Below are 23,877 nucleotides of genomic sequence, written 5' to 3' on the forward strand. Positions count from 1 at the left end.
TTGGAAAATTATTAACTCCCGCTGTTTTACGGAAGGATAACCATGTCCTTGCACAGGACCTCCCCAGTTTAACCCAGAGAATGAGTTTGGGCTTTAGGTACAGGGTGGTATTTCTTCTGTTTCTAGCTTTTCATAATTTAGGAAGAAAATTCTGAAAAGTATAGCTGGTTTTAGGTGGATAAAAATAAAACAAGTTGACGGTTCTGTTCAAATATTATACCCCGAATTTCTGCTTAATTTCAGAATATAATTTTTCAAGACATCTGTGTTTGTTTCTGTTTCTCCAACTATGATACTACTTCTATTGCTCCTTGTATTTTTCTTTAACATATTTTTTTCTCTCCTTCCAGGAAATATTGGAAATTCTTTTACAATTGATCCCATCTTGGGCTCTATAAAAACTGCCAAAGAATTAGACCGAAGTAACCAAGTGGAATATGATTTAATGGTAAAAGCTACAGATAAAGGCAATCCACCAATGAGTGAAATAACTTCTGTGCATATCTTTGTCACAATTGCTGACAATGCCTCTCCTAAGTTCACATCAAAAGAATATTCTGTTGAAATTAGTGAAACTGTCAGCATTGGGAATTTTGTCGGAATGGTCACAGCCCATAGTCAATCATCAGTGGTGTATGAAATAAAAGATGGAAATATAGGTGATGCTTTTGATATTAATCCACATTCTGGAAGTATCATCACTCAGAAAGCCCTGGATTTTGAAACTTTGCCCGTTTATACATTGATAATACAAGGAACTAACATGGCTGGTTTGTCCACTAATACAACTGTTGTAGTGCATCTGCAGGATGAGAATGACAACTTGCCAATTTTTATGCAGGCAGAATATACAGGACTCATTAGCGAATCAGCTTCAATTAACAGTGTGGTCCTAACAGACAAGAACATCCCTCTAGTGATTCGAGCAACTGATGCTGATAAAGAATCAAATGCTTTGCTTGTTTATCACATTGTCGAACCATCTATACACAAATATTTTGCTATTGATTCTAGCACTGGTGCTATTCATACAGTCCTGAGTCTGGACTATGAAGAAACAAGTATTTTTCACTTTACTGTACAAGTGCATGACATGGGAACTCCACGTTTATTTGCTGAATATGCAGCGAATGTGACTGTACATGTCATTGACATTAATGACTGCCCTCCCGTGTTCTCCAAGTCAGTGTATGAAGCATCTCTTTTGTTGCCATCATACAGAGGAGTAAAGGTCATCACAGTAAATGCTACAGATGCTGATTCAAGCACATTCTCACAGTTAATATACTCCATCACTGAAGGCAACATTGGGGAAAAGTTTTTTATGGACTACAAGACTGGTACTATAACTGTACAAAACACAACTCAGTTAAGAAGCCGCTACGAGTTAACCATTAGAGCTTCTGATGGCAGGTTTGCCAGCTTTACCTCTGTGAAAATTAATGTGAAAGAAAGCAAAGAAAGTCAGTTAAAGTTTACCCAAGATTCCTACTCTGCAGTAGTGAAGGAGAATTCCACTGAAGCCAAAACATTAGCTGTCATTACTGCTATTGGGAATCCAATCAATGAGCCCTTGTTTTATCACATCCTCAACCCAGATCGCAGATATAAAATAAGCCGCACTTCAGGCGTGCTGTCCACCACTGGCATTCCGTTTGATCGCGAACAGCAGGAGTCGTTCAATGTGGTTGTGGAAGTGACAAAAGAAAATAAGCCTTCAGCCGTAGCCCACGTTGTTGTGAAGGTCACCATAGAAGACCAAAATGACAATGCACCAGTGTTTGTCAACCTTCCCTACTATGCTGTTGTTAAAGTGGATACCGAGGTGGGCCATGTCATTCGCTACGTTACTGCTGTAGACAGAGATAGTGGCAGAAATGGGGAAGTGCATTACTACCTTAAGGAACATCACGAACACTTTCAAATTGGACCTTCGGGTGAAATTTCACTGAAAAAACAATTCGAACTTGAGACCTTAAATAAAGAATATCTCATTACAGTGGTTGCAAAAGATGGAGGAAACCCAGCCTTTTCAGCTGAAGTTATTGTTCCAATCACTGTTATGAACAAAGCCATGCCTGTGTTTGAAAAGCCTTTCTACAGTGCAGAGATCGCAGAGAACATCCAGATGCACAGCCCAGTTGTCCATGTGCAAGCCAACAGCCCAGAAGGGTTGAAAGTGTTCTACAGCATCACAGATGGAGATCCTTTTAACCAGTTTACCATTAACTTCAATACTGGAGTGATAAATGTCATAGCTCCTCTGGATTTTGAGTCCCACCCAGCATATAAGCTGAGCATACGAGCAACTGACTCCTTGACGGGGGCTCATGCTGAAGTATTTGTGGACATCGTAGTGGAAGACATCAACGATAACCCTCCTGTGTTTGTCCAGCAGTCGTATGCAGCCACCCTGTCTGAGGCATCTGTAATTGGAACATCTGTCGTTCAAGTGAGAGCAACAGATTCTGATTCAGAACCAAATAGAGGGATTTCTTACCAGCTGTTTGGGAATCATAGCAAGAGTCATGATCATTTTCACATAGATAGCAGCACTGGTCTCATTTCACTAGTCAGAACCTTGGATTATGAGCAGTTCCAGCAGCACAAGATTTTCGTAAGAGCTGTTGATGGTGGAATGCCCCCACTGAGCAGCAGTGTGATTGTCACAGTGGATGTCACTGACCTCAATGATAATCCGCCACTGTTTGACCAACAGATTTATGAAGCCAAAATCAGCGAGCATGCCACTCATGGGCATTTTGTGACCTGTGTCAAAGCCTATGATGCAGATAGTTCAGACATAGACAAGTTGGAATATTCCATTCTGTCTGGCAACGATCATAAAAATTTTGTCATTGACAGTGAAACGGGCATTATCACACTCTCAAACCTGCGCCGGCACACCTTGAAGCCATTTTACAATCTTAACATTTCTGTTTCTGATGGAGTTTTTAGAAGTTCAGCTCAGGTTCATGTAACTGTAATTGGAGGCAATTTGCACAGTCCTGTTTTTCTTCAGAATGAATATGAAGTGGAACTAGCTGAAAATGCTCCCTTACATACCCTGGTGATTGAGGTTAAAGCAACTGATGGGGATTCTGGTATTTACGGTCAAATTTCTTACCATATTGTAAATGACTTTGCCAAAGACAGATTTTACACAAATGAAAGAGGACAGATATTTACTTTGGAAAAACTTGATCGAGAAACACCAGCAGAGAAAGTAATCCCAGTTCGTTTAATGGCTAAAGATGCTGGAGGAAAAGTTGCTTTCTGCACCATTAATGTCATCCTCACAGATGACAATGATAATGCACCACAGTTTCGAGCAACCAAATATGAAGTGAACATCGGATCCAGTGCAGTCAAAGGTACATCGGTCATCAAAGTTCTTGCAAGTGATGCCGATGAGGGATCCAATGCTGATGTCACCTATGCCATTGAAGCAGACTCTGAAAGTGTTAAAGAGAATCTGGAAATTAACAAACTGTCTGGCGTAATTATTACAAAGGAAAGCCTAATTGGCTTAGAAAATGAGTTCTTCACTTTCTTTGTTAGAGCTGTGGATAATGGGTCTCCACCAAAAGAATCTGTTGTTCCTGTCTATGTTAAAATTCTTCCACCAGAAATGCGGCTTCCAAAATTTTCAGAACCTTTTTATACCTATACAGTTTCAGAAGACATGCCTATTGGAACAGAAATAGATGTCATCCGAGCAGAACATAGCGGGACTGTTCTTTACAGCCTGATCAAAGGGAATACTCCTGAAAGTAACAGAGATGAGGCCTTTGTGATCGACAGACAGAGCGGGAGACTGAAACTGGAGAAGAGCCTGGATCATGAGACAACTAAGTGGTATCAGTTTTCCATACTTGCCAGGTGCACTCGTGATGACTATGAGGTGGTGGCCTCTGTAGATGTTAGCATCCAAGTGAAAGATGCAAATGATAACAGCCCGGTCTTAGAATCTAGTCCCTATGAGGCATTTATTGTTGAAAACCTGCCGGGGGGAAGTAGAGTCATCCAGATCAGGGCGTCTGATCTGGACTCGGGAACCAATGGCCAAGTGAAGTATAGCCTGGATCAGTCACAAAGTGTAGAAGTCATCGAATCGTTTGCCATTAACATGGAAACAGGCTGGATTACAACCCTAAAGGAACTTGACCATGAAAAGAGAGACAGTTACCAGATTAAAGTGGTTGCATCAGACCACGGAGAGAAGGTTCAGCTCTCCTCCACAGCCATTGTGGACGTGACCGTCACTGATGTCAACGATAGCCCACCACGATTCACAGCGGAGATCTATAAAGGGACCGTGAGTGAAGACGACCCCCCGGGGGGTGTGATTGCCATCTTAAGCACCACAGATGCTGATTCTGAAGAGATTAACAGACAGGTCACATATTTCATAACAGGTAAAAAAATTGAAACTAAATGATTTAATTTAAAATCAAATTCTTTCAGAAGTATAAATTCTGAGATATGTATTTTATGAAAATTGGGAGTTAAAGGGATGATTTTAGTTAAGAATATCTAAAATAAGTAGAAATAACATCTGTTAGGCTACATTTCAAGTTTGTTACGAGAGCAAAGCTAATAATAATTGTTTCATTAGGCTGTTTTATTTTTATGACTCATTCTATGGAACTTTATACTCATTGTAAAATAAATATACTTTTTTATAATTAAAGAGATAACTATAGTGTTAATGTAGGCTAAATTATTAATTTAGCAGTCTTTATATTTTATTTGGCTTAATGCTGTGTTCATACATTTTAATGCTGCTTTGCTTTGTTTTATAAATAGGAAAGCGAATATATACCAAATTTAAATTATTTTTTAAATCCTTAATTCTTCTAAACCATAATATCATATATCTTCTGTACAGTTTATTTTTGCTGTTAACTTATTTTTCTCCTTCTTTCAACAAATTTGACTTTGATCTTCCTCCATTGACATAATAGGAGGGGATGCTTTGGGACAGTTTGCTGTTGAAAATATACAGAATGAGTGGAAGGTCTATGTGAAGAAGCCTCTGGACAGGGAAAAAAAGGACAATTATCTTCTGACAATCACAGCGACTGATGGTACCTTCTCATCAAAAGCTATAGTTGAAGTGAAAGTTCTTGATGCAAATGATAACAGTCCAGTTTGTGAAAAGGTAGGCTACTCTTTCCTTAAATTTATATATTATGAATTTAAATTTCTTTCTGAATCTTTTCAGTAGGACTGTCATTTGATGCTGTGGTGTAATTTAAGTGTTTTACATTGTATTCACTTACTATTTAAGGAGAGGTGAGTGTTAAATGGGATGAGTCTTGGAAAAGCTTCAAAACTATTTTGGGGAATGCTAAATAGGTCAAAAACTTCATTCTAAAAAACTGTAAGTTATGGACAGGATCATAATTGTGTCCAGCTCTAAAAATGCTCTGTAAACTTTTCATGAAGGGATTCTCTCAATTTGGGGATACAGTTATTTTGGGGGAAATATCTGGTCCACCGTTCTTTAGACAAAGCTCTGATTTGCTTTGAGAGACCATTTTGGGGGCACTTGCTCTTCTGCATAGGAGAGAACCAGAGGAGAACAACAGGGCTCCTGCTCTTGTGGAGCTCGGCATTTAATGAGGGAGAAAATGTAGACGAGGAAAGAGCCAGTTCCTTCCAAGGTTAGGATGAGGGCAGGGGGTTCAAGCAGGAGTGGTTCCTGGTGCTGGAGGATGAGGAGGGCCAATCAGAGGCAGGACTGGTGCTTGGGAGGCCATGACTAGACTATTGGGAGCAGATGGGGAGAGGCCAGGGGTGTGCAGATGTGGGAGGAGTCACTTAGTGTGCCAGAGTGGGGAATGTGCGTTGAGAGTCATGGAAAAAAAGTTTCAGGGGAGAGAGGGATGAACTGCATTATAGAGGGCTGTGACGTTCATTCCAGGGGATTTGAACTCTTCTCCTAAAAAAGTATGGGCTCTGACTCCTGTATTTGGAAGGTAGAGACGGTGTGAACCAACAGTTCCTGAAAGCAGTTCGGTGTGGAAGTACTGTGTCCTTTATTGAGATAAGGAGGGATCATAGACAAAGCGAGGCAGCAGGGGAATGAAAGGAGCAAAGACACCACATGGAAAACCATCTGTATGCAGCAGTGTGGCATGTGCGAGGAGTCAAGACTGGCTTTCGTGGCAAAGAGGAGCCTTGAGTGGGAGCTGGTTTTAGAGGAAGCATGTTGAGTTCCGCTTCAGATCTGTTAAATTTAAAGTAATAGGACATTTAGTTACATGTGTTTTGGGGGCATTTAGAGATGGTGAGATTGAGGATGGGTCTTAGGGAAGGATATGTAAACTTAGCAGTTTCTATGAATAGCTGGTAACTGAATTCATTTGAGAGGGTACTAATAAAAAGAGATAAAGGGAAACAGATATTTATATTTACAAAAGGAAAAGGGAAAAGGAAGCAGGGCTGGAAGGAAGAGAACAGTACCAGTGCAGTGCCATCCTGAGAAGGCAGGATGGTGGGCAGAGGGGTGATGTAGCCAAGAAAGATGGCTGGGATGTGAAACAGACCGTTTGGATCCTATGCCCAGCGTGGAGGTGGCAGTCTCAGTACGGTGGTGTGGATGGATGCCTGACTGCAGGTTAGAGTGTGTGTTGGTGAAGAAATAGATTTGGCCAGGGAAGAAGGTTGAGAGCGAAGGAAGGAAGAAGAGGGTGACAGGTTAAGAGAAGGCTGCATAGAGGGGAACATGATTTTGAAGTGGGACAGAGGAGTTGGAGGACGCTGCAGGTGCAGTAAGTACTCAGACTGGATTATGGCTGTGGAGAGTAACAGCTGTTCTCAGGGAAATACCTAATATTTAAAATTCATTCATGAGAGGAAGTGGAATTTCTGAGGGAGAAAGAGTTAATTCCGATCTTCATTTGTACTTTCTGTTATATTTTGGAGAAAGGGCATATATATACATATATGTATCTCCCCTTATAGAAACTAAGTGTTTATATTTTGTTGTGTATCTTTTTAACACTTTCATTGTATTTGGTTGTGATACCGTGTCATCTTCAGGAGTAAATTAGGACACTAGATCCTCTGAATTCATCAGTATTGCAAAATATCTTATTTCTTGAGTCAAAATACAGCAATATAAGTTCACCTATAATTGAGCGCATATTAAGAAAATAAATTCAACAAAATCATAATCCGCTTCTCTTTGTTTTCATTTATGGCATGGGTTTCTAAATACTTGTAAGTGGAAACAGCTGATCATCGTGTTTGAGACTTAGCGCAGCTGTGAAGAGAGAGGGATCGCGATGGAGCAGAGTACCAGCAGGGCCCGAGCCTTGTGTCCCCTCTGTGGCCATCGGGAACCTGTGTTTTCCCCCATAACGCTAAGATCGCTTCCCTCCCAGCTGCAATTATTTGGTTACGTGTTGGGAGCACTTACAGACTGAGTTCTTGTATTTGGAAATAAATAGGTACGATGCAGTAGGTATTTATTCTCTCCAGTTTTTAGGTAAATATGGATTCCTACTTAATTTTCTCATAAGAATTAAAACTATGAAACTAACTCAACAATACATAATATTGTGTATTCTGTAGATTAAATGTCAGGTCAGACTCAGGGATATAGAGCTGGTGACATGGCTCCTTGTTTTACATGTGTTTTATGAGAAAAAATTTTTTTGGATTTTAACTTTAGTCATTTCCCATGTTTTCTGTGGCCAAAGATAAATGATTTCTGTTATTCTCTTGGCAGTCATTCTGACTTTCAGTGTTTTTTTGCCAACAATATTGTTTAAAATCTTTGTAGACATTATATTCAGACACCATTCCTGAAGACGCCCTTCCCGGGAAATTGATCATGCAGATCTCCGCTACAGATGCAGACATCCGATCCAACGCTGAAATTACTTACACATTATTTGGTTCAGGTGCAGAAAAATTCAAACTAAATCCAGACACAGGTAATGATGGAGTTGGGGACAAAATTAATTATGTATTCCAACCAGATCATGTATCTGAATAAATTTGGATCACACACAAAATTTGAAATTACATTTTATCCTTTTCAAATTTGTGCTGATGCAATGAAATTGACATCATTTAGAAATCTAAACAGTACCTCAGTTGTAAAATTTGGGGCAATATAAAAAACTTAACAGCAAAAATATTACCTACTGGAACCAAGGATTTAAAATTTAAAAACTGTGTATACAACTTGTGTTTTAAAAAAGACTCAGAAGTTAGAGTATATCTCAAACTTTCTCCTTTATCCGTTTTATTTATATAGCACGTTTTCTTGAATTTATGACCATAAATTTGTAATTTAGCATTTTCATATTTAAAATGATTCATGGTATTTCATTAATTTTTAAATAGAGTTGTTTTCTTCTTTTAATTTGTATTTTGTTAAAATTGGAATCAAGTAATGGTTTTCCTTTAAGCTTTTTAATTACCCCCAACTAATCATGAACATAGTAATATAATTTTTAAGTCAACTTAAAAATTGCTTTAATTTGTTAAATTACGTAAATGTTTTATTTTGCAACAGTATAGATAATATAAAAGGGCCTGGTCTCTCTGACTGGAAGAGCTAGCACCTGGCAGGATTTGAAAACCTGGAACTCACTGTGTGCATGCAGCAGTTGAGTCTGTCATTGATAAAAATTGTTCTCCGGGGGAAGGCTGTTAGTCAAAATTTTGTAATTGTAAGAGAAAAGCTGCTCCATTGGAGTTCACATTGTAAATTTCTAGTGAGTCCATTTTTGTCCATTTTAGGTGAACTGAAAACATTGGCCCCCCTTGACCGTGAGCATCAAGCAGTGTATAATCTTCTAGTCAAGGCCACAGATGGCGGGGGCAGATTCTGTCAAGCCAGCGTTGTGCTCACGTTAGAAGACGTGAATGATAATGCACCCGAATTCTCTGCTGACCCTTACACCATTACAGTGTTTGAGAACACAGAGCCTGGAACGCTGCTGACACGAGTGCAGGCCACCGACGCCGATGCAGGTATCCTCCAGAAGATGCTTCTGCCTTCAAACTGCTCACTGAGATCTTAGGAGCCTCCGTGTTAAAACACATCCCAGATTCAACCTGTTTAACTCACCTTACCTCATGCATGTTGAATAGCCCATCTTTGTTGGGGAATGAAGTCTTTAGAATAATTAATTCATTGTTAATGAATATTTAAAGTCCCAAAATCCTGACCAGTGAACCTACTGCTGTAAGGTGTCCGGTGTCACTAAAATTTGGGTTAGTGACTATATTAACTGCTCTTCAGATCCTGTTCAATTAATTAATGAAGTGTTATTTTGTGGTTAAACTATTAGTGACATAGAGAGGTTTTTGGCTTCATTGAAACATAACAGAAGCAAATGTTGTTACAGATTTATAAATCTCTCAAAATTCTTTATGGAGAAAATTTGATTGTAGGATATATATGCATAGCATTTGGATAGCAGAGAATAAATTCTTCAGTCATATTGCAGGTTAAGTATCCTTTATTCAAAATGCTTGAGACTAGAAACGTTTTGGATTTTAGATATTTTTTTGGATTTTGGAATATTTGCACTATACTTACCAGTTGAGCATCCCAAATCCAGAATGCTCCAACAGGCATTTCCTTTGAGCATCATATTGACACTCAAAAAGATTTGGATTTTGGAGCATTTCAGATTCTGGGTTTTCAGACAAGGGATACGCAACCTGCAATACTGAAGAACTAGAAGAATAGCAAAGATGTTACTTTACAAATAATTCTTTGTCACTGAAGCTAAATAATAAATAGATAACATTTTAAAGGTCTGCTGGATACTATAGCATAGGCTCCTGTATTAAATAGTTTAAAAAAATCAGATACCCATGAAATTATATATATATACATATGTATATATATATTTGTTTTAAGTCAGTAAATTGTTAATCCAAAAAGTTTGCTTTTCAAGATCATAATCATAAGAATTTTTTAAAGAATGTGTATTAACATTTTCTTTTTTATATGCACTATGTTTTTTTAAAAAAAATAAGTTTAAATTTCTTGATATAAAGCCTTCTGACATGATTTCATGTCTCAACAGGATTGAATCGAAAGATTTCCTACTCACTGCTGAACTCTGCTGATGGGCAGTTCTCCATTAATGAATTATCTGGTATTATTCAATTAGAAAAGCCTTTGGATAGAGAACTCCAGGCAGTATATACCCTTACTTTGAAAGCTGTAGATCAAGGCCTGCCAAGGAGGTTGACAGCTACTGGCAGTGTTATTGTGTCAGTTTTGGACATAAATGACAACCCCCCTGTGTTTGAATACCGTGAGTATGGTGCCACAGTGTCTGAGGACATTCTTATTGGAACAGAAGTTCTTCAAGTGTATGCAGCAAGTCGGGATATTGAAGCAAATGCAGAAATCACCTACTCAATAATAAGTGGAAATGAACATGGAAAATTCAGCATAGATTCTAAAACAGGTAACCTATCCTGTGTATGAGAAGAAGCCCTTTATCCCAAAAAGGCTAGATTTGCTTGTCACTTTACCTTATTCTAAGTGACAGGCCACATACTGTCAGTAGTGTTCTAAAAAGATAAACTTTTTCTTTTAGTTGTTGTTTAAACTGGGATTGAAAGTGGTTTAGAAGACTTCCGACTGTAGTTCTACTTAATAAAATACATTTCTGGCATATCCGTTATAAACTCTGAGCAAATTAACTTATTAAAGCATCACATTCTAATAGTTTAGTCATGGTATAAGGTGTACCAAGTTAGTAAAGATAAGAATGAATAATAGTAGAGGACCTTGTGTAATTACTCCTTTTATTTCTTATATCAGACTCATGGGAAGTAACTTCTTAAGTAAAACAGTAGTTTCAACCTCTTTGATCTTAGTTTCTATAGTGGCCATCTGATAATTTGTTAAATTGACTTTGTTATCATGCAGTTATTTATAACAGTTGAAAGTACTTTGAATCACACTTGAAAGACTGCCAACAAGGTCAAAAGTCATGGGAACTATTGACTCTCACTGCATAAATACTTTCATAATCTTGCTAACCTGTGGTCTAAATTAGCTATAAGTCTTAGAACATTGTAAAAAGTTGCTCCATTCAAACTGTTTAATTCTATGTGACTATTTTAGATAAAGAATAGCTATGTGATGATGCTATTTTAAAACATTTTTAATATGTGTCATAAAATTATTTGTAGGGCTCTTTTATCCCATTCTCTTTTTAAATAGGATAGGCTGTAATGAAGTGAAAAGATGTTAAAGGAATTATTAAGTCAAAAGGGATTTTTTTTAACATGAGGATGTAAATAGAGGGTTATTCTAGAGATTAAATAAAAGGATGTACATCTCTATTTTTAAAAAGTATGAGAAGGAAAAGAAAATGAAAAGGCACAGAACAGAATTTTTGTGTTTTTATTAAACTAGAATGAAGTTTGTAGTGAACTGTGGTTTAGAAGAGCTGAGATAGTAATCATTTTTTAACAGATATAGGTCATGTCTGGGAAAGCAATTTAAATATTGTGAAGAGTATCAGGAAAATAATTAGGAGAAATAAATAAGGATCTTGGGATGGACAAATTCCTAATTTTTAATTATTGAATTGAGAAATTAGAAAGCATACGTAAATGATGAGTAGACTTTAGAAGTGAAAACTAAATTTGTTTGAAAGTGTTACTGAACTAGTGTTCAGTCACTAGTAGGGAAAAGTGGTGGCGTTAGAAACTGCTGGAAATAACTTCGATTTTCTGTACAGGGGCCATATTTATCATTGAGAATCTGGATTACGAAAGCTCTCACGAATATTACCTAACTGTGGAAGCCACTGATGGAGGCACACCTTCGCTGAGCGATGTCGCGACTGTGAACATTAACGTAACCGATATCAATGATAACACCCCCGTGTTTAGCCAGGACACCTACACGACAGTGATCAGTGAAGATGCTGTTCTTGAGCAATCTGTCATTACGGTGTGTATTTTTCCCCTTACAGTTTGCTTCTTCTGGATCTTTGTAAGAGTTTTTAGTAAAAATTGATGTAGTGTTTGCAGTGGCCTATTTGAAAATATTTTGGATATGTTAAAATGTCTTTTGTTAGTCCAATCGATCACTGCTTTATGATAAATAATTGCATAAAACTGCCAGCTGTTAATATGAGAAAACGTGTTTAACAGATGCACGCCCCTGGCTTAGCTCCCTCCTAAACAGGAATGTGATTTTCTAGGTTATGGCTGATGATGCTGATGGACCTTCCAACAGCCACATCCGCTACTCCATCATAGATGGCAATCGGGGAAGCCCATTTACAGTTGACCCTGTCAAGGGCGAAGTGAAGGTCACCAAACTTCTAGACCGGGAAACGGTAAGTAGAAAAGTTTGATTTAAATTGTTTACCAAATCAATAAGTAGAAGTGCTTTGTGTTCGTATCTTCTGGGCATGATTGTGAGGTATCAAAAGGGCAGAGCCAACCTTCTCAGGAACTGACGAGCAAGATGACAATACTTGAAAAGCAATTACAGTGTGAAAATTTCAAGAATATAGGAAATACGTTCCATACTAATATGAAGTTTGTGTTCAGGAAGAAATTACTGTTGGCTTTAATGTGCTGAGATACTTCATGAAGCTAGAAGCTGGATTTTACATAATAGCAAGGAGTTGGAAAGCTATAGAAATTGCGAGAAGGAAATTCCCTGTGAGGAACTGCATGAACAAAGGCTTGGAGATGGAAGCCAAGAGTAGACTCAGGGGCCTTTACCCAGTTGTACTGAAGTAATCATATGAAGAAGTAGAGGGAGATAGAAAGGTACTTTACAGACAGATTATGGGCCACACAGAAAACCAGGATCAGAGGTTTAGACTTGATGCTGTAGGCATTAGGGTATTACTGGATATTTGTGAGCTGAAGAAGTCCAGCCAGCCCTCTGTATCCTCAAGTTCCACATCGGCAAATTCAACTAACTGTGGGTCAAAAATAGTCCCAAAAAAGGGGGAAAAAAACAGTAAAAAAAATAGCAATACGATGGTAAAAAATAATACAAATAAAAAAACACAATGTAACAGCCGTTTACATGGTATTAGGTATTTTAAGTAATCTAGAGACAATTTAAAGTATGTGGGAGGATATGCCTAGATTATATGCAAATACTGTGCCATTTTATATCAGGGACTTGAGCGTCTGGATTTGGGTTGGGGTTGAGAGCGGGTCTTGGAACCAGTCCCCTGTGGGTAGTAAAGGAAGACTGTCTATTTCAAGGAGACATTTTGGAAGGTTAGTACGACAGTAGGTCTAAGTGTTCTGTTAGCATAGTGAGAGACCAGGGGAGGTGAGACAACTGTGATAGTTAATCAGTTGTGAAGCAGCAAGAGCATGACTTGGGAGAGCAGCAGTGAGAACTGAGTGGAAAAGCAAATGAGGAAACCTGGCAAAGGAAGAATTAGAATCCAGAAAGCTTAGATATGGCCCTGCATAGAAAGCAGTGTTGTCAGAGGGGACCTAATTTTCTTCAGTCTTGCTTTGACCGGGTAGTCCCATTAAAGAGAAGTCGGGAGGTCGGGAGGTATAAGCTTGTAGGGGGCTGGGGCGGGGGTGGTTAGTCAATGTAGTTTTGGATGTGCTGGTTCCTAAAGGAAAATAGTACATTCAGTAGAATCATTCAGCTGGTATTTGGAGATTGTAGTCAAATTTAGATACTCGAAAGCTGGAGATACAGATATGGTAAATAAATACCCTTGGAGAGGATCACAGCAGTGACATGAGGGATTGAGGTGGATGAGAACAATGAGTAGCGGCAAGCCAGGCTGCACATCCATCTGTCCATCCACCATCTGTCCCCCGATCCATCCACCCACCCATCTGTCCATCCACTCAGACTCACAGACAGGAAGGGAAGTGGAGCAGGAACTGCTTCAGAGAGGTAGTAACATGGAGAAAGGAAGAAAGCCTTCATCTTGGGAATTAGAAGGACATTGGTGATGATAATGGAATTTCATTCAAGACCAGCCTGAGCAAGAGACCCCATCTCTACTAAAAATAGAAAAATTAGCCGGGAGTGGTGGTGCGCACCTATAGTCCCAGCTACTTGGGAGACTGAGGCAGGAGGATTGCTTGAACCCAGGAGTTGGAGGTTGCTTTGAGCTATGATGACGCCACTGCACTCTAGCTGGGGTGACAGAATGAGACTCTGTCTCAAAAAAAAGCAATTTCAGAAGAATAATGGTTCTATCTAAGATTAGAGGAATTTGGGGGGATAGTGATGAGATACCAAAGTCCTAATTCTTTAATTTCTTTTCTGTCCTATTATTTTTGAGTAGGGACTTTCTAAGGGTTTAGAAGTGTGACTGTTATGCCTAGTATTGTACTGCTGGGTAGAATAAAATTTAGTATTTTTGACTAAAGAACCTAGATCCTTTAATATACCTCTGCTCATTGTGGGCTAGCAGAGGAGATAGCCTATGGTGTTTCCCAAGCTAATTTGTCCTCAGAACCGTTTTTTCTTGGAGCATCTTACAGACTAACATTGTGCAGAACATACTCTGGATTTAGCCAGTTTTCTGACTTCTTCCACCACTCAGTCTAGAAGGGAGAGCTTTATAGGGAACTGCCCTGAGAAGCTATCTCGCTTGACTTAATTTCTTTTGTAGGAGGTCACAAAGATAATCTTGAGGGATTTAGACAGCTAGGTACAATCCAAGTGTGAAATTGGGGGGGAGGGTGATCTGGAGTATCCTGAGGTGTTGGAAATGAGCATTAACGTATGATAGACAGCTAATGTCTGTGTACTTCTGGCTGAGAGCAAGATTTGGGCCCTAAGGAAGGCTGTCTTCCATATTACCAAAGCAACAGCATTTGAGATATGTTAACTTTTTTTTCCTAATCATTTGTTATTGCTTTTCTGTCATAATTTCTTAATTAATAAGTACTGCACATTAATAGAAGTGCAAATTTTGAAAGATAAAATACTTTAACAAAATGAGTAAATTTTTGAGGGGCATCAAGGAACCTAATCCCTGTTAATAACTTTTACTGTGGAGAAAATGCATGTTATTTGCAGTGCGCTCATTCGTAGATGAGAGAACTACGCACGTGCTGGCCCCAGCAGGTGCTGACAGTTAATTGGGGTCTGCCCTTCCAGACTGTCAGGAGGACACTTCTGATGGAAACCCTGTTCACTGGCCTTGTGAAAATGAACGTGCATTTTCTCTGTCTTCTCCCCGAAAAGATTTCAGGTTACACACTCACAGTTCAAGCTTCTGATAATGGCAGTCCACCCCGAGTCAGCACGACCACGGTGAACATTGACGTGTCTGATGTCAATGACAACGCTCCAGCCTTCTCCCAGGGGAACTACAGCGTCATTATCCAGGTACACCTGTACTCCCTGTGTTGCCGCGGGACTCTGGGAATCCTTTTGAAATGAGCTCTTTCTTTGGCCTCAGTTGTGGGTTTGAAATAATCTTTCTTTTCCAAAGACTTCTTTGTTGAAAAATGGGAAAAGTAAAGTTAGAGGAGTCTCTGTCAATATTAAAAGAAGAGCATTTTCAAGATGCAGCCAAGCTTTTATCTCTCCTTTTGAGATAGTCTCAGTTCTGGGATTAGTGAGAGCTTGTTTCTTAATCACGTCTTCTGCTGCTGTTGCTTTTCCTACTTGTTGCTGCCCCCTCTTGACCTTCCTCTTCCCTCCCACTCCTCCTCCATCCCCAGTCCTTCCCCCTTCTCCTCCTCTTCCCCCTCCCTCTCCATCTCTCCTCTCCCTTTCGGATAGAGCAGCTATAAGGCTTGTTTTCTATATATTTTATATATTATACAAAACTCACATGTGTCTCTTACCATATCAGTTTGGTTGTGTTGAAAGGTTTTGTTTTGTTTGTTTTTAATTTTGTGCAGGAAAATAAGCCAGTGGGCTTTAGTGTGCTGCAGCTAGTCGTGACAGACAAGGATTCTTCTCACAATGGCCCACCCTTCTTCTTCTCTATCGTGAGCGGGAACGACGACAAAGCATTTGACGTTGACCAGCAAGGAGTCCTGCTGACTTCAGCTGCCATAAAGAGGAAAGTGAAAGATCATTACTTGCTGCATGTTAAGGTATTACAGTCTTTCTTTATGGTTTTATTGTGTATTGATAGAGAAGAGTTGCCTGGCGTGGTTACCTCCATATTTAAGCAGCTTATATTTCATGAGAAAACACAATTTATACACTAGTGGTCTTTGGTTGTTTTGCCCTACCTCCCATTTTTATCCCACTGCACTTTGGGGAGCTAATTTATTCATTTGGTTACTTTATCAAAGACATTGATGGAGCTGAATTTCAGTATGAATTAGTTTAAGGGCTATAAAGAAGTGATTTGTCCTTTTCCTTGATGTGCTTCTCATGTGGAGAAATAGATATCTAACAGTTAGTAGTTTTTCTTAGAACTTGAATGATATAAATGTATTTTTATTAAGAAGTTGTAAACAATGATATAGACAAGATGATTTTTTTTTTCTTATAGGTGGCAGATAATGGAAAGCCTCAGTTGTCCTCTTTGACACACATTGACATTAGGGTTATTGAGGAAAGCATCTATCCCCCTGCAATTCTGCCCCTAGAGATTTTCATTACTGCTTTTGGAGAGGAATACTCAGGTGGTGTCATTGGGAAGATTCATGCAACTGACCAAGACGTGTATGACACTTTAACCTACAGTCTTGATCCCCAAATGGACAACCTGTTCTCTGTTTCCAGCACAGGGGGTAAGCTGATAGCACACAAAAAGCTAGATATAGGGCAGTACCTTCTCAACGTCAGTGTAACAGATGGGAAATTTACGACGGTGGCTGACATCACAGTACATATCAGGCAAATAACACAAGAGATGTTGAACCACACCATTGCCATCCGCTTTGCCAATCTCACTCCAGAAGACTTTGTTGGTGACTACTGGCGCAACTTCCAGCGAGCTTTACGGAACATCTTGGGTGTGAGGAGGAACGACATACAGATTGTTAGTTTGCAGCCCTCTGAACCTCATCCGAATCTGGATGTCTTACTTTTTGTAGAGAAATCAGGTAGTGCCCAGGTTTCAACAAAACAGCTTCTGCACAAGATTAATTCTTCCGTGGCTGATATTGAGGAAATCATTGGTGTTAGGATATTGGATGTGTTCCAGAAACTCTGTGCAGGACTGGATTGCCCCTGGAAGTTCTGTGATGAAAAGGTGTCTGTGGATGAAAATGTAATGTCAACACATAGCACGGCCAGACTGAGTTTTGTGACTCCCCGCCACCATAGAACAGCTGTGTGTCTCTGCAAAGGTAATCCACATACGTATGTGCAAATAGGTGTTACAGAGTATTTAGTATACAACCTTTGATGACTACACATTAAAGATCATTTTCTTGATATTTTTGTTAATTATCTCTCCCCCTCCCCACTTTTCTTTAAAGAGGGAAAATGCCCCCCTGTGCACCTTGGATGTGAAGACAGTCCATGCCCTGAGGGATCCGAATGTATCACTGATCCCAGAGAGGAGAAATACACCTGTGTCTGCCCTGGAGGCAAGTTTGGTCAGTGCGCAGGTGAGAGTCTAATGATTTTCATGTATTATTTAAAAGAATCTCTTCCATTATTTCTTATAATTTTCATCTTTGAGTCAAAAAATACTGCAAAGTATGTTTATTATAACAATTCAAATGTAGGTATGAATAATGATAACAGTAACATCCTCTTTTATAACAGTACACCCCTTAGTTCATAATTTGGCGTTCCTCCTTCATATCATTAATGCTTATGTAAACATAGCTAAGTAGATAGCCTTGTGGGTACAGGTTTATTTTTCCTTTTTCTCATCTGCTTCCTTTTTTAAAAAAAAAAAAAAAAACCTTAAGACTGACATGTCTCACACAGTTCTCTAGCTCTTGCTTTTTTCCTCCACCTGGCAGTACATTAAGGACATCCTTCCAAGTCAATACCTGTAACCCTAATTCTTATTACTGGCTGGACAGTATTTTCTAGCATGGCTGTACCATCATTTAGTCAACATTTTCCTTATGTATAAAGATTCAAGTTCTTATGTTTCCATTAAAAAAATCTTTATGCATGTATCTTTACATATTAGTGCTTTCAAATCTCTATAATAGATTGTTTCTTAAACTAGGATTTTCTATATCAAAGATTAACTACATTTTAAAGTTTTAAAGATATCATTGTTAGTTTCCCAAAAAGTTGTGCCAATTCCTGTTTCTTCCAGTCATGTACGAAGGTTTCATTCTCACCATTCTCTTGCTAGTATTGAAGGTTTCCCATTAAAAAATGAATTCCCCCCTCCATGTAATGGCCATAAAATGAATCTAATTATTATTTTAATTTGCATTTCTCTGGCTACTTGTGAAAATTGTCTTTTCATTTGTTCATTGCCTATTATCTATGTGGCTTGCCTGTCCATATCATTTGTTTGATTGTCTGGGTTATTTATCTGTTTCTTAGTATTAATGCATAGAGTTCTTTTTCTCCTCTCTGTATGTTATTGATCTTTTGATTTGTTAAATGTATCTTTTGTCATTGCGAAATCTAATTTTTATTTAGTCAATTCTGCATAATTACATAACAATTTTCATCTCTGGGGATTGATGCCATTTTCATCTTTGAGGGATGGAGATTGTTTATATTTTGCTTGAGAAGTTTTCTCAAACCACCTAGGGGGCTATATAACTATTTTCTGAAGTTGTCTTCTGCTAACTTCATACTGAACATTTTTATATTTAGATCTTTCATTTTAGAGTTCATTTCCCTGTGATGTAGTAGTCTAATTTATTCTTTTCCAAATGGAGAGCCAGTTATGCTGTGCTATTTATTAAGCAAATTGGCATTTTTCCTTGGAATTGAATTTTTATAATGTTATAATTCTTAAATATAAACTTAGACCAATCTCGGGGGGGTGAAGTAGAAATCATGCTTTTAAAAATACGCTTAAACTTGGTTCTGATTTATTTTTGCCTCTTTGTGATTCACAGGGAGTTCATCTATAACATTTACTGGAAACAGCTTTGTGAAATATCGTCTAATGGAAAATGAAAACAAACTAGAGATGAAATTGTCAATGAGACTCAGAACCTATTCTGCTCATGCAGTTGTAATGTATGCTCGAGGAACTGACTACAGTATCTTGGAGGTATGTGTTGATATAGTTTTGTACCTCAGGTTACAGAAGACTTTAAAAATATAAATTCCATTTTATGTTCAGGTTGTCCATTAAAAAAACAATACAGTAAGTGAAATGGTTGAATTCCACATTTAAATAGTTCATTAATACCTATACAAGTTCTAGACTTTGTGGGATGAAGAGCTCTCTTTATGCTCTGCAATGACATAGAGACTTAGTTCTGTCTTTTACAAACATTTTTAGGTATGTGACAGTTAACATTCAAACTGTAGATGATTTTATATCTTAATAATGTTATAGAGAGTTCATAGAGACATCCTACAAATGCACGAAGTGGTAATTATCTTGCCTGCTTTCTTTTTTTTAAAAAAAACGTAATTCAGTTTTGACTTTTTTTTTTTTTTTTTTTGAGACAGAGTCTCGCTTTGTTGCTCAGGCTAGAGTGAGTGCCGTGGCATCAGCCTAGCTCACAGCAACCTGAAACTCCTGGGCTCAAGCAATCCTTCTGCCTCAGCCTCCCGAGTAGCTGGGACTACAGGCATGCCCGGCTATTTTTTTTTTAATATATATATATTTTTAGTTGGCCAGATAATTTCTTTCTATTTTTAGTAGAGACGAGGTCTCACTCTTGCTTAGGCTGGTCTCGAACTCCTGACCTCGAGCAATCCACCTGCCTCGGCCTCCCAGAGTGCTAGGATTACAGGCGTGAGCCACCGCGCCCAGCCTGTTTTGACTTTTGATATTACCTGATGCTCCATGTGTGTGGGAGTTCAGTTAATCATTAGTCACTTCCATGATGCTTTTTGGATGTGCACTGGCACTTGAACTTGATATACCTAAAAGATCCGTTTTTATTATTTGTACAATGGACAAATGGGTATATGCTCTGTAGTACTTAAATGCAAAACTTTCTTCTTTTTACCTTCATTCTCCAAACATACCTCTTCTATAGATTTTTAATAATTGAAGGTTCTATAAGAGTGATGTGAACAGTAATTGTTTTTATCACAGATTCATAATGGACGACTGCAATACAAATTTGACTGTGGAAGTGGCCCTGGAATTGTCTCTGTTCAAAGCATTCAAGTCAATGATGGGCAGTGGCATGCAGTGTCTCTTGAAGTGAATGGAAACTATGCTAGATTGGTTCTAGACCAAGTTCACACTGCATCAGGCACAGCCCCAGGGACTCTGAAAACCCTAAACCTGGATAACCATGTGTTTTTTGGTGGCCACATCCGTCAGCAAGGAACAAGGCATGGAAGAAGCCCCCAAGTTGGTAATGGTTTCAGGGGTTGTATGGACTCCATTTATTTGAATGGGCAGGAGCTCCCTTTAAATAGCAAACCAAGAAGCTATGCACACATTGAAGAGTCGGTGGATGTGTCTCCTGGGTGCCTACTAACAGCTACAGAAGACTGCTCGAGTAACCCTTGTCAGAATGGAGGCATTTGCAATCCATCACCTAGTGGAGGTAGGCTTCATAATGTTTTAATCTTTAAAATGTCATACAAATGTGTTTGGCTTTTTATTCAAATAATATTGTCAGATATTGTAGTCAGTGTTGGAATCCAATGGTACATGTATATATACTAAGAGAACAGAGCAGGGCTTTGGATTTTTCCCAGCAGCTGGGCCAAAGAAAGTTTTTCTGACTGCTGAGTGTCTGCAGTCACTTCTCAGGGGCTTGAACGGGATATTTCTATAAACGGCTCATTCTGCACCGGTCACCACAGGCAAACCACAGCTAACAATGAACTCTTCTTCCACCTCACCTCCTTGGTTGATCCAGGGGAATTTAGAGTTAGTACCACTTAGTTATTCTTGGTTCCTTTTTTATCCAATAGTTCAGCACAGAGGGACTGCTAGAGTCTTGCTAGCAATAAGAAATGGGAGTATGACTTGCCAGAAGGCCTTGAACCCCTCCTGAAGTGTTGCCATATCTGTCTGTTTTGAAGCCCTGGCACAGTGGGGTTCTCTGTGGCTTTTATATCCTAGACTCCTTTCAGCCCACTTACCAGTAATAGAATATAGTTAGGAAAATAGCAGTCATGCCAAATAGAGCTTACTATAATTGATAGAGCAAAAAATCAGATAGTTTAATTAAGTGAGATTTCAAAAGGTTTGGTTTTCTACTGTTTTCTTTGGAAAACGTATATGCATACTATATGCATAGAGTAGGCCACGTTATTCCCACAATAACACTCTGAAAATCTCAGTGGCATAACACAAGAAAAGCTTCGGGATGAAGCTACGAGAGGCATTTTCTTGAAATGTGCTACCATGATCCCCAAAGCAGGAGGAAAGGTACGTAGCAGCCGTGCACTGGCTCCTAAAGCCCTAAGCCCAGAATGCCACATTTCTTTGGCCAAAAAAAGGCACCGTGGGAAGTACCATGCTGCCGCATTTCCCAAAGACAGATAGATAGTTGGAAATGGTCTGCCATTCTGTCTGCAGCCTTCAGGAAATAGAGTTGACGTTCAGACAAGTGTGATGATTTCCTTTCTTACATATACTAAGTGATTTCCTTTTTTAAATGAATGGTAATTTATAGTCTTCAGAGTGCTTTCCACATTCATTATCATCTCATTTAATCCTTGAATGCTTGTGAGCATTGAATTTGGGATGTTAAGTAGTGTTGTCTCTGTACTTGGTAACTCAAACAGAGAACTGTTTTTTTTTTCTCTCTATGTGTGACCCGATCATCCTAAATATACTGTGATGAGCTAAAGCTAAGTGAGTTCTCTCTTCAGTTCTTTGTGCTTTGAGTATACCACCAGTGGAAGGCTTGTTGATAGAGACAACTTTCTACCCAGAGAGAGTGAGAATTTTACTAGCTTTTATAGATCTTGGACAATTAACACTTACTTTAAACATAACTCAAAGGTAAAAACCAATATAATAAGACTGTTTTTTGAGTTATGAATGATAAGACTTTTTTATTCCTTTTTGCCCATTTAGGTTATTACTGCAAATGCAGTGCCTTACACATAGGGACGTTCTGTGAGTTGAGCGTCAATCCGTGTTCCTCCAATCCATGCCTCTACGGTGGGACATGCGTTGTAGACAATGGAGACTTTGTTTGCCAGTGTAGAGGATTATATACTGGTCAGAGGTATGTGTATTTTCACTAATTTTCATAATTATAGTGTGGAATTTTTAAACATGTAATTGTACTTGTAAAAGGTCTCTGTATTCTTTTGTTAATGTTTTCTGTTTTGCTATATTTAATTGCAATAGAATCACGAGGTTTATGCTTATTTTTCATTATTCTTCAGGTGCCAGCTTAGTCCATACTGCAAAGATGAGCCCTGTAAAAATGGTGGAACGTGTTTTGACAGTTTGGATGGTGCTGTTTGTCAGTGTGATTCAGGTTTTAGGGGAGAAAGGTAAATGAGTTTTTCAAGATTTATATCTGTACCTTTCTGTAGTGTCGTATTGATTAGCAGATGCAACAACACTTCATTAATTTGGACTATGTTGCTTCAAAATTTGATAATCCTCATATTGGCTCTTTATGTAATTTATCTCTTCACTCTAAAATAAAAAGAAAATATCAAGCAGATGAATGTAATATGTATATAGTACTTGAAAAATCTGCTTCTGTACTTTGCAGCTATTATTTATAAACAAAGAATGTATGGGTTCTTGCAGGCAGCAAATGTTTGTGCAATGAGTGGAATGATGATGAGTTTTTAAAGCAGACACCTGTGGGTCTGTACCCATTCACCTTTGTGGCTGGTGGTGATGACCTTTTTCATAATATCCTATAACTAACATTTATATAGCATTTGCAAATCTTTTTCAATTCTCTCATTATTGTTGGTAATCCTAAGAGGTGGTTATTATTTTCCAGATGAAGAAAATGAGGCATGGGGGAACTTGTTGTATACCTTGAAAGGGGGGTGGATGAGAGATTTTAGTTCCAGGTGCCATTTTACCTTAGACTTTCACCAGTTCGGTTATCTGGGCCTAGTGCAGCACACTGAGAGACACCTTCGCCGTCAGTCTTACCTGAAGCCCTTTGGTGCCCTGCCTACAGGTATCCATGTAGTTTTGCTCTGGTAGTAGCTGTAACCCAGAATTTTGCCATCAGTCATATCACCTTAGTTCGTAAGTTGACTTTCCTAATTCTAGCTAATGAATACTCTTAATATATTTGACAAAAATGTATTGATAAGCAGAATTTTCATACCAGGTGAGTATGAGGGATAGTAACTAGATAAGTTTTATTAAAGGAGGAGGGGGGGGAAGGATTTGAGAAGGAACAGGTAGATCTGCACAGGTGGAAAATACGGCCCTGCTTGGAAAGGCAATAGGCCTTGCTTATGAATTGTTCTGGAAAGGTGAGGAGCCCAGGAAGGTTTTCAACAGGAAATAACATTTTAAAGTGGAAAACAAAGCTTTCTGTCCTTTCACATGTGTTTCGGAACTGTCATATTCCCAAACAGGACCATTTTCTTAGACATTTCATCCAGCCTGTTGGAGGAGTTTACAGTGTACCATCTCAGAAACAAACCGATGTTTAACCAGTGAGGTCGATTTAGTAGTCTGTTGAAATCTAGAAAAATGGCAATTAAATATTGGCTTGATATGTTTGTCTCCCAAATATACATTGAAAGCATGTAATCAAATGATTACTCCACAAAAGATTTTCTGTTGCTATTTATTATTTGATAATTATGTTTTCTAGTTGTTTTATGTTTGGTTTTGTTTTTGGCATATCTTGTTAAGAATGGATTAGTCTTCAGTC

At 38.6% G+C, this 23,877-nt stretch overlaps 1 protein-coding gene across 1 annotated transcript in view; it reads left to right on the top strand.

Annotated features, from left to right (window-relative positions):
• FAT1 (FAT atypical cadherin 1) overlaps positions 1 to 23,877 on the top strand; it is a 114,662-nt gene that overhangs the window by 81,926 nt on the left and 8,859 nt on the right. The window contains exons 10-24 of the mRNA XM_045552343.1: positions 351 to 4,418; positions 4,968 to 5,164; positions 7,796 to 7,949; positions 8,764 to 8,997; positions 10,065 to 10,454; positions 11,742 to 11,956; positions 12,210 to 12,347; positions 15,206 to 15,349; positions 15,871 to 16,068; positions 16,476 to 17,277; positions 17,410 to 17,541; positions 18,976 to 19,133; positions 20,136 to 20,598; positions 22,086 to 22,239; positions 22,403 to 22,513. Coding sequence (XP_045408299.1) covers positions 351 to 4,418; positions 4,968 to 5,164; positions 7,796 to 7,949; positions 8,764 to 8,997; positions 10,065 to 10,454; positions 11,742 to 11,956; positions 12,210 to 12,347; positions 15,206 to 15,349; positions 15,871 to 16,068; positions 16,476 to 17,277; positions 17,410 to 17,541; positions 18,976 to 19,133; positions 20,136 to 20,598; positions 22,086 to 22,239; positions 22,403 to 22,513 — 7,558 coding nt within the window. The remainder of the gene's footprint in view (positions 1 to 350; positions 4,419 to 4,967; positions 5,165 to 7,795; positions 7,950 to 8,763; positions 8,998 to 10,064; positions 10,455 to 11,741; positions 11,957 to 12,209; positions 12,348 to 15,205; positions 15,350 to 15,870; positions 16,069 to 16,475; positions 17,278 to 17,409; positions 17,542 to 18,975; positions 19,134 to 20,135; positions 20,599 to 22,085; positions 22,240 to 22,402; positions 22,514 to 23,877) is intronic.

This window comes from Lemur catta, chromosome 5 (assembly GCF_020740605.2).
Source record: "Lemur catta isolate mLemCat1 chromosome 5, mLemCat1.pri, whole genome shotgun sequence".
NCBI classification, from domain to species: Eukaryota; Metazoa; Chordata; class Mammalia; order Primates; family Lemuridae; genus Lemur; species Lemur catta.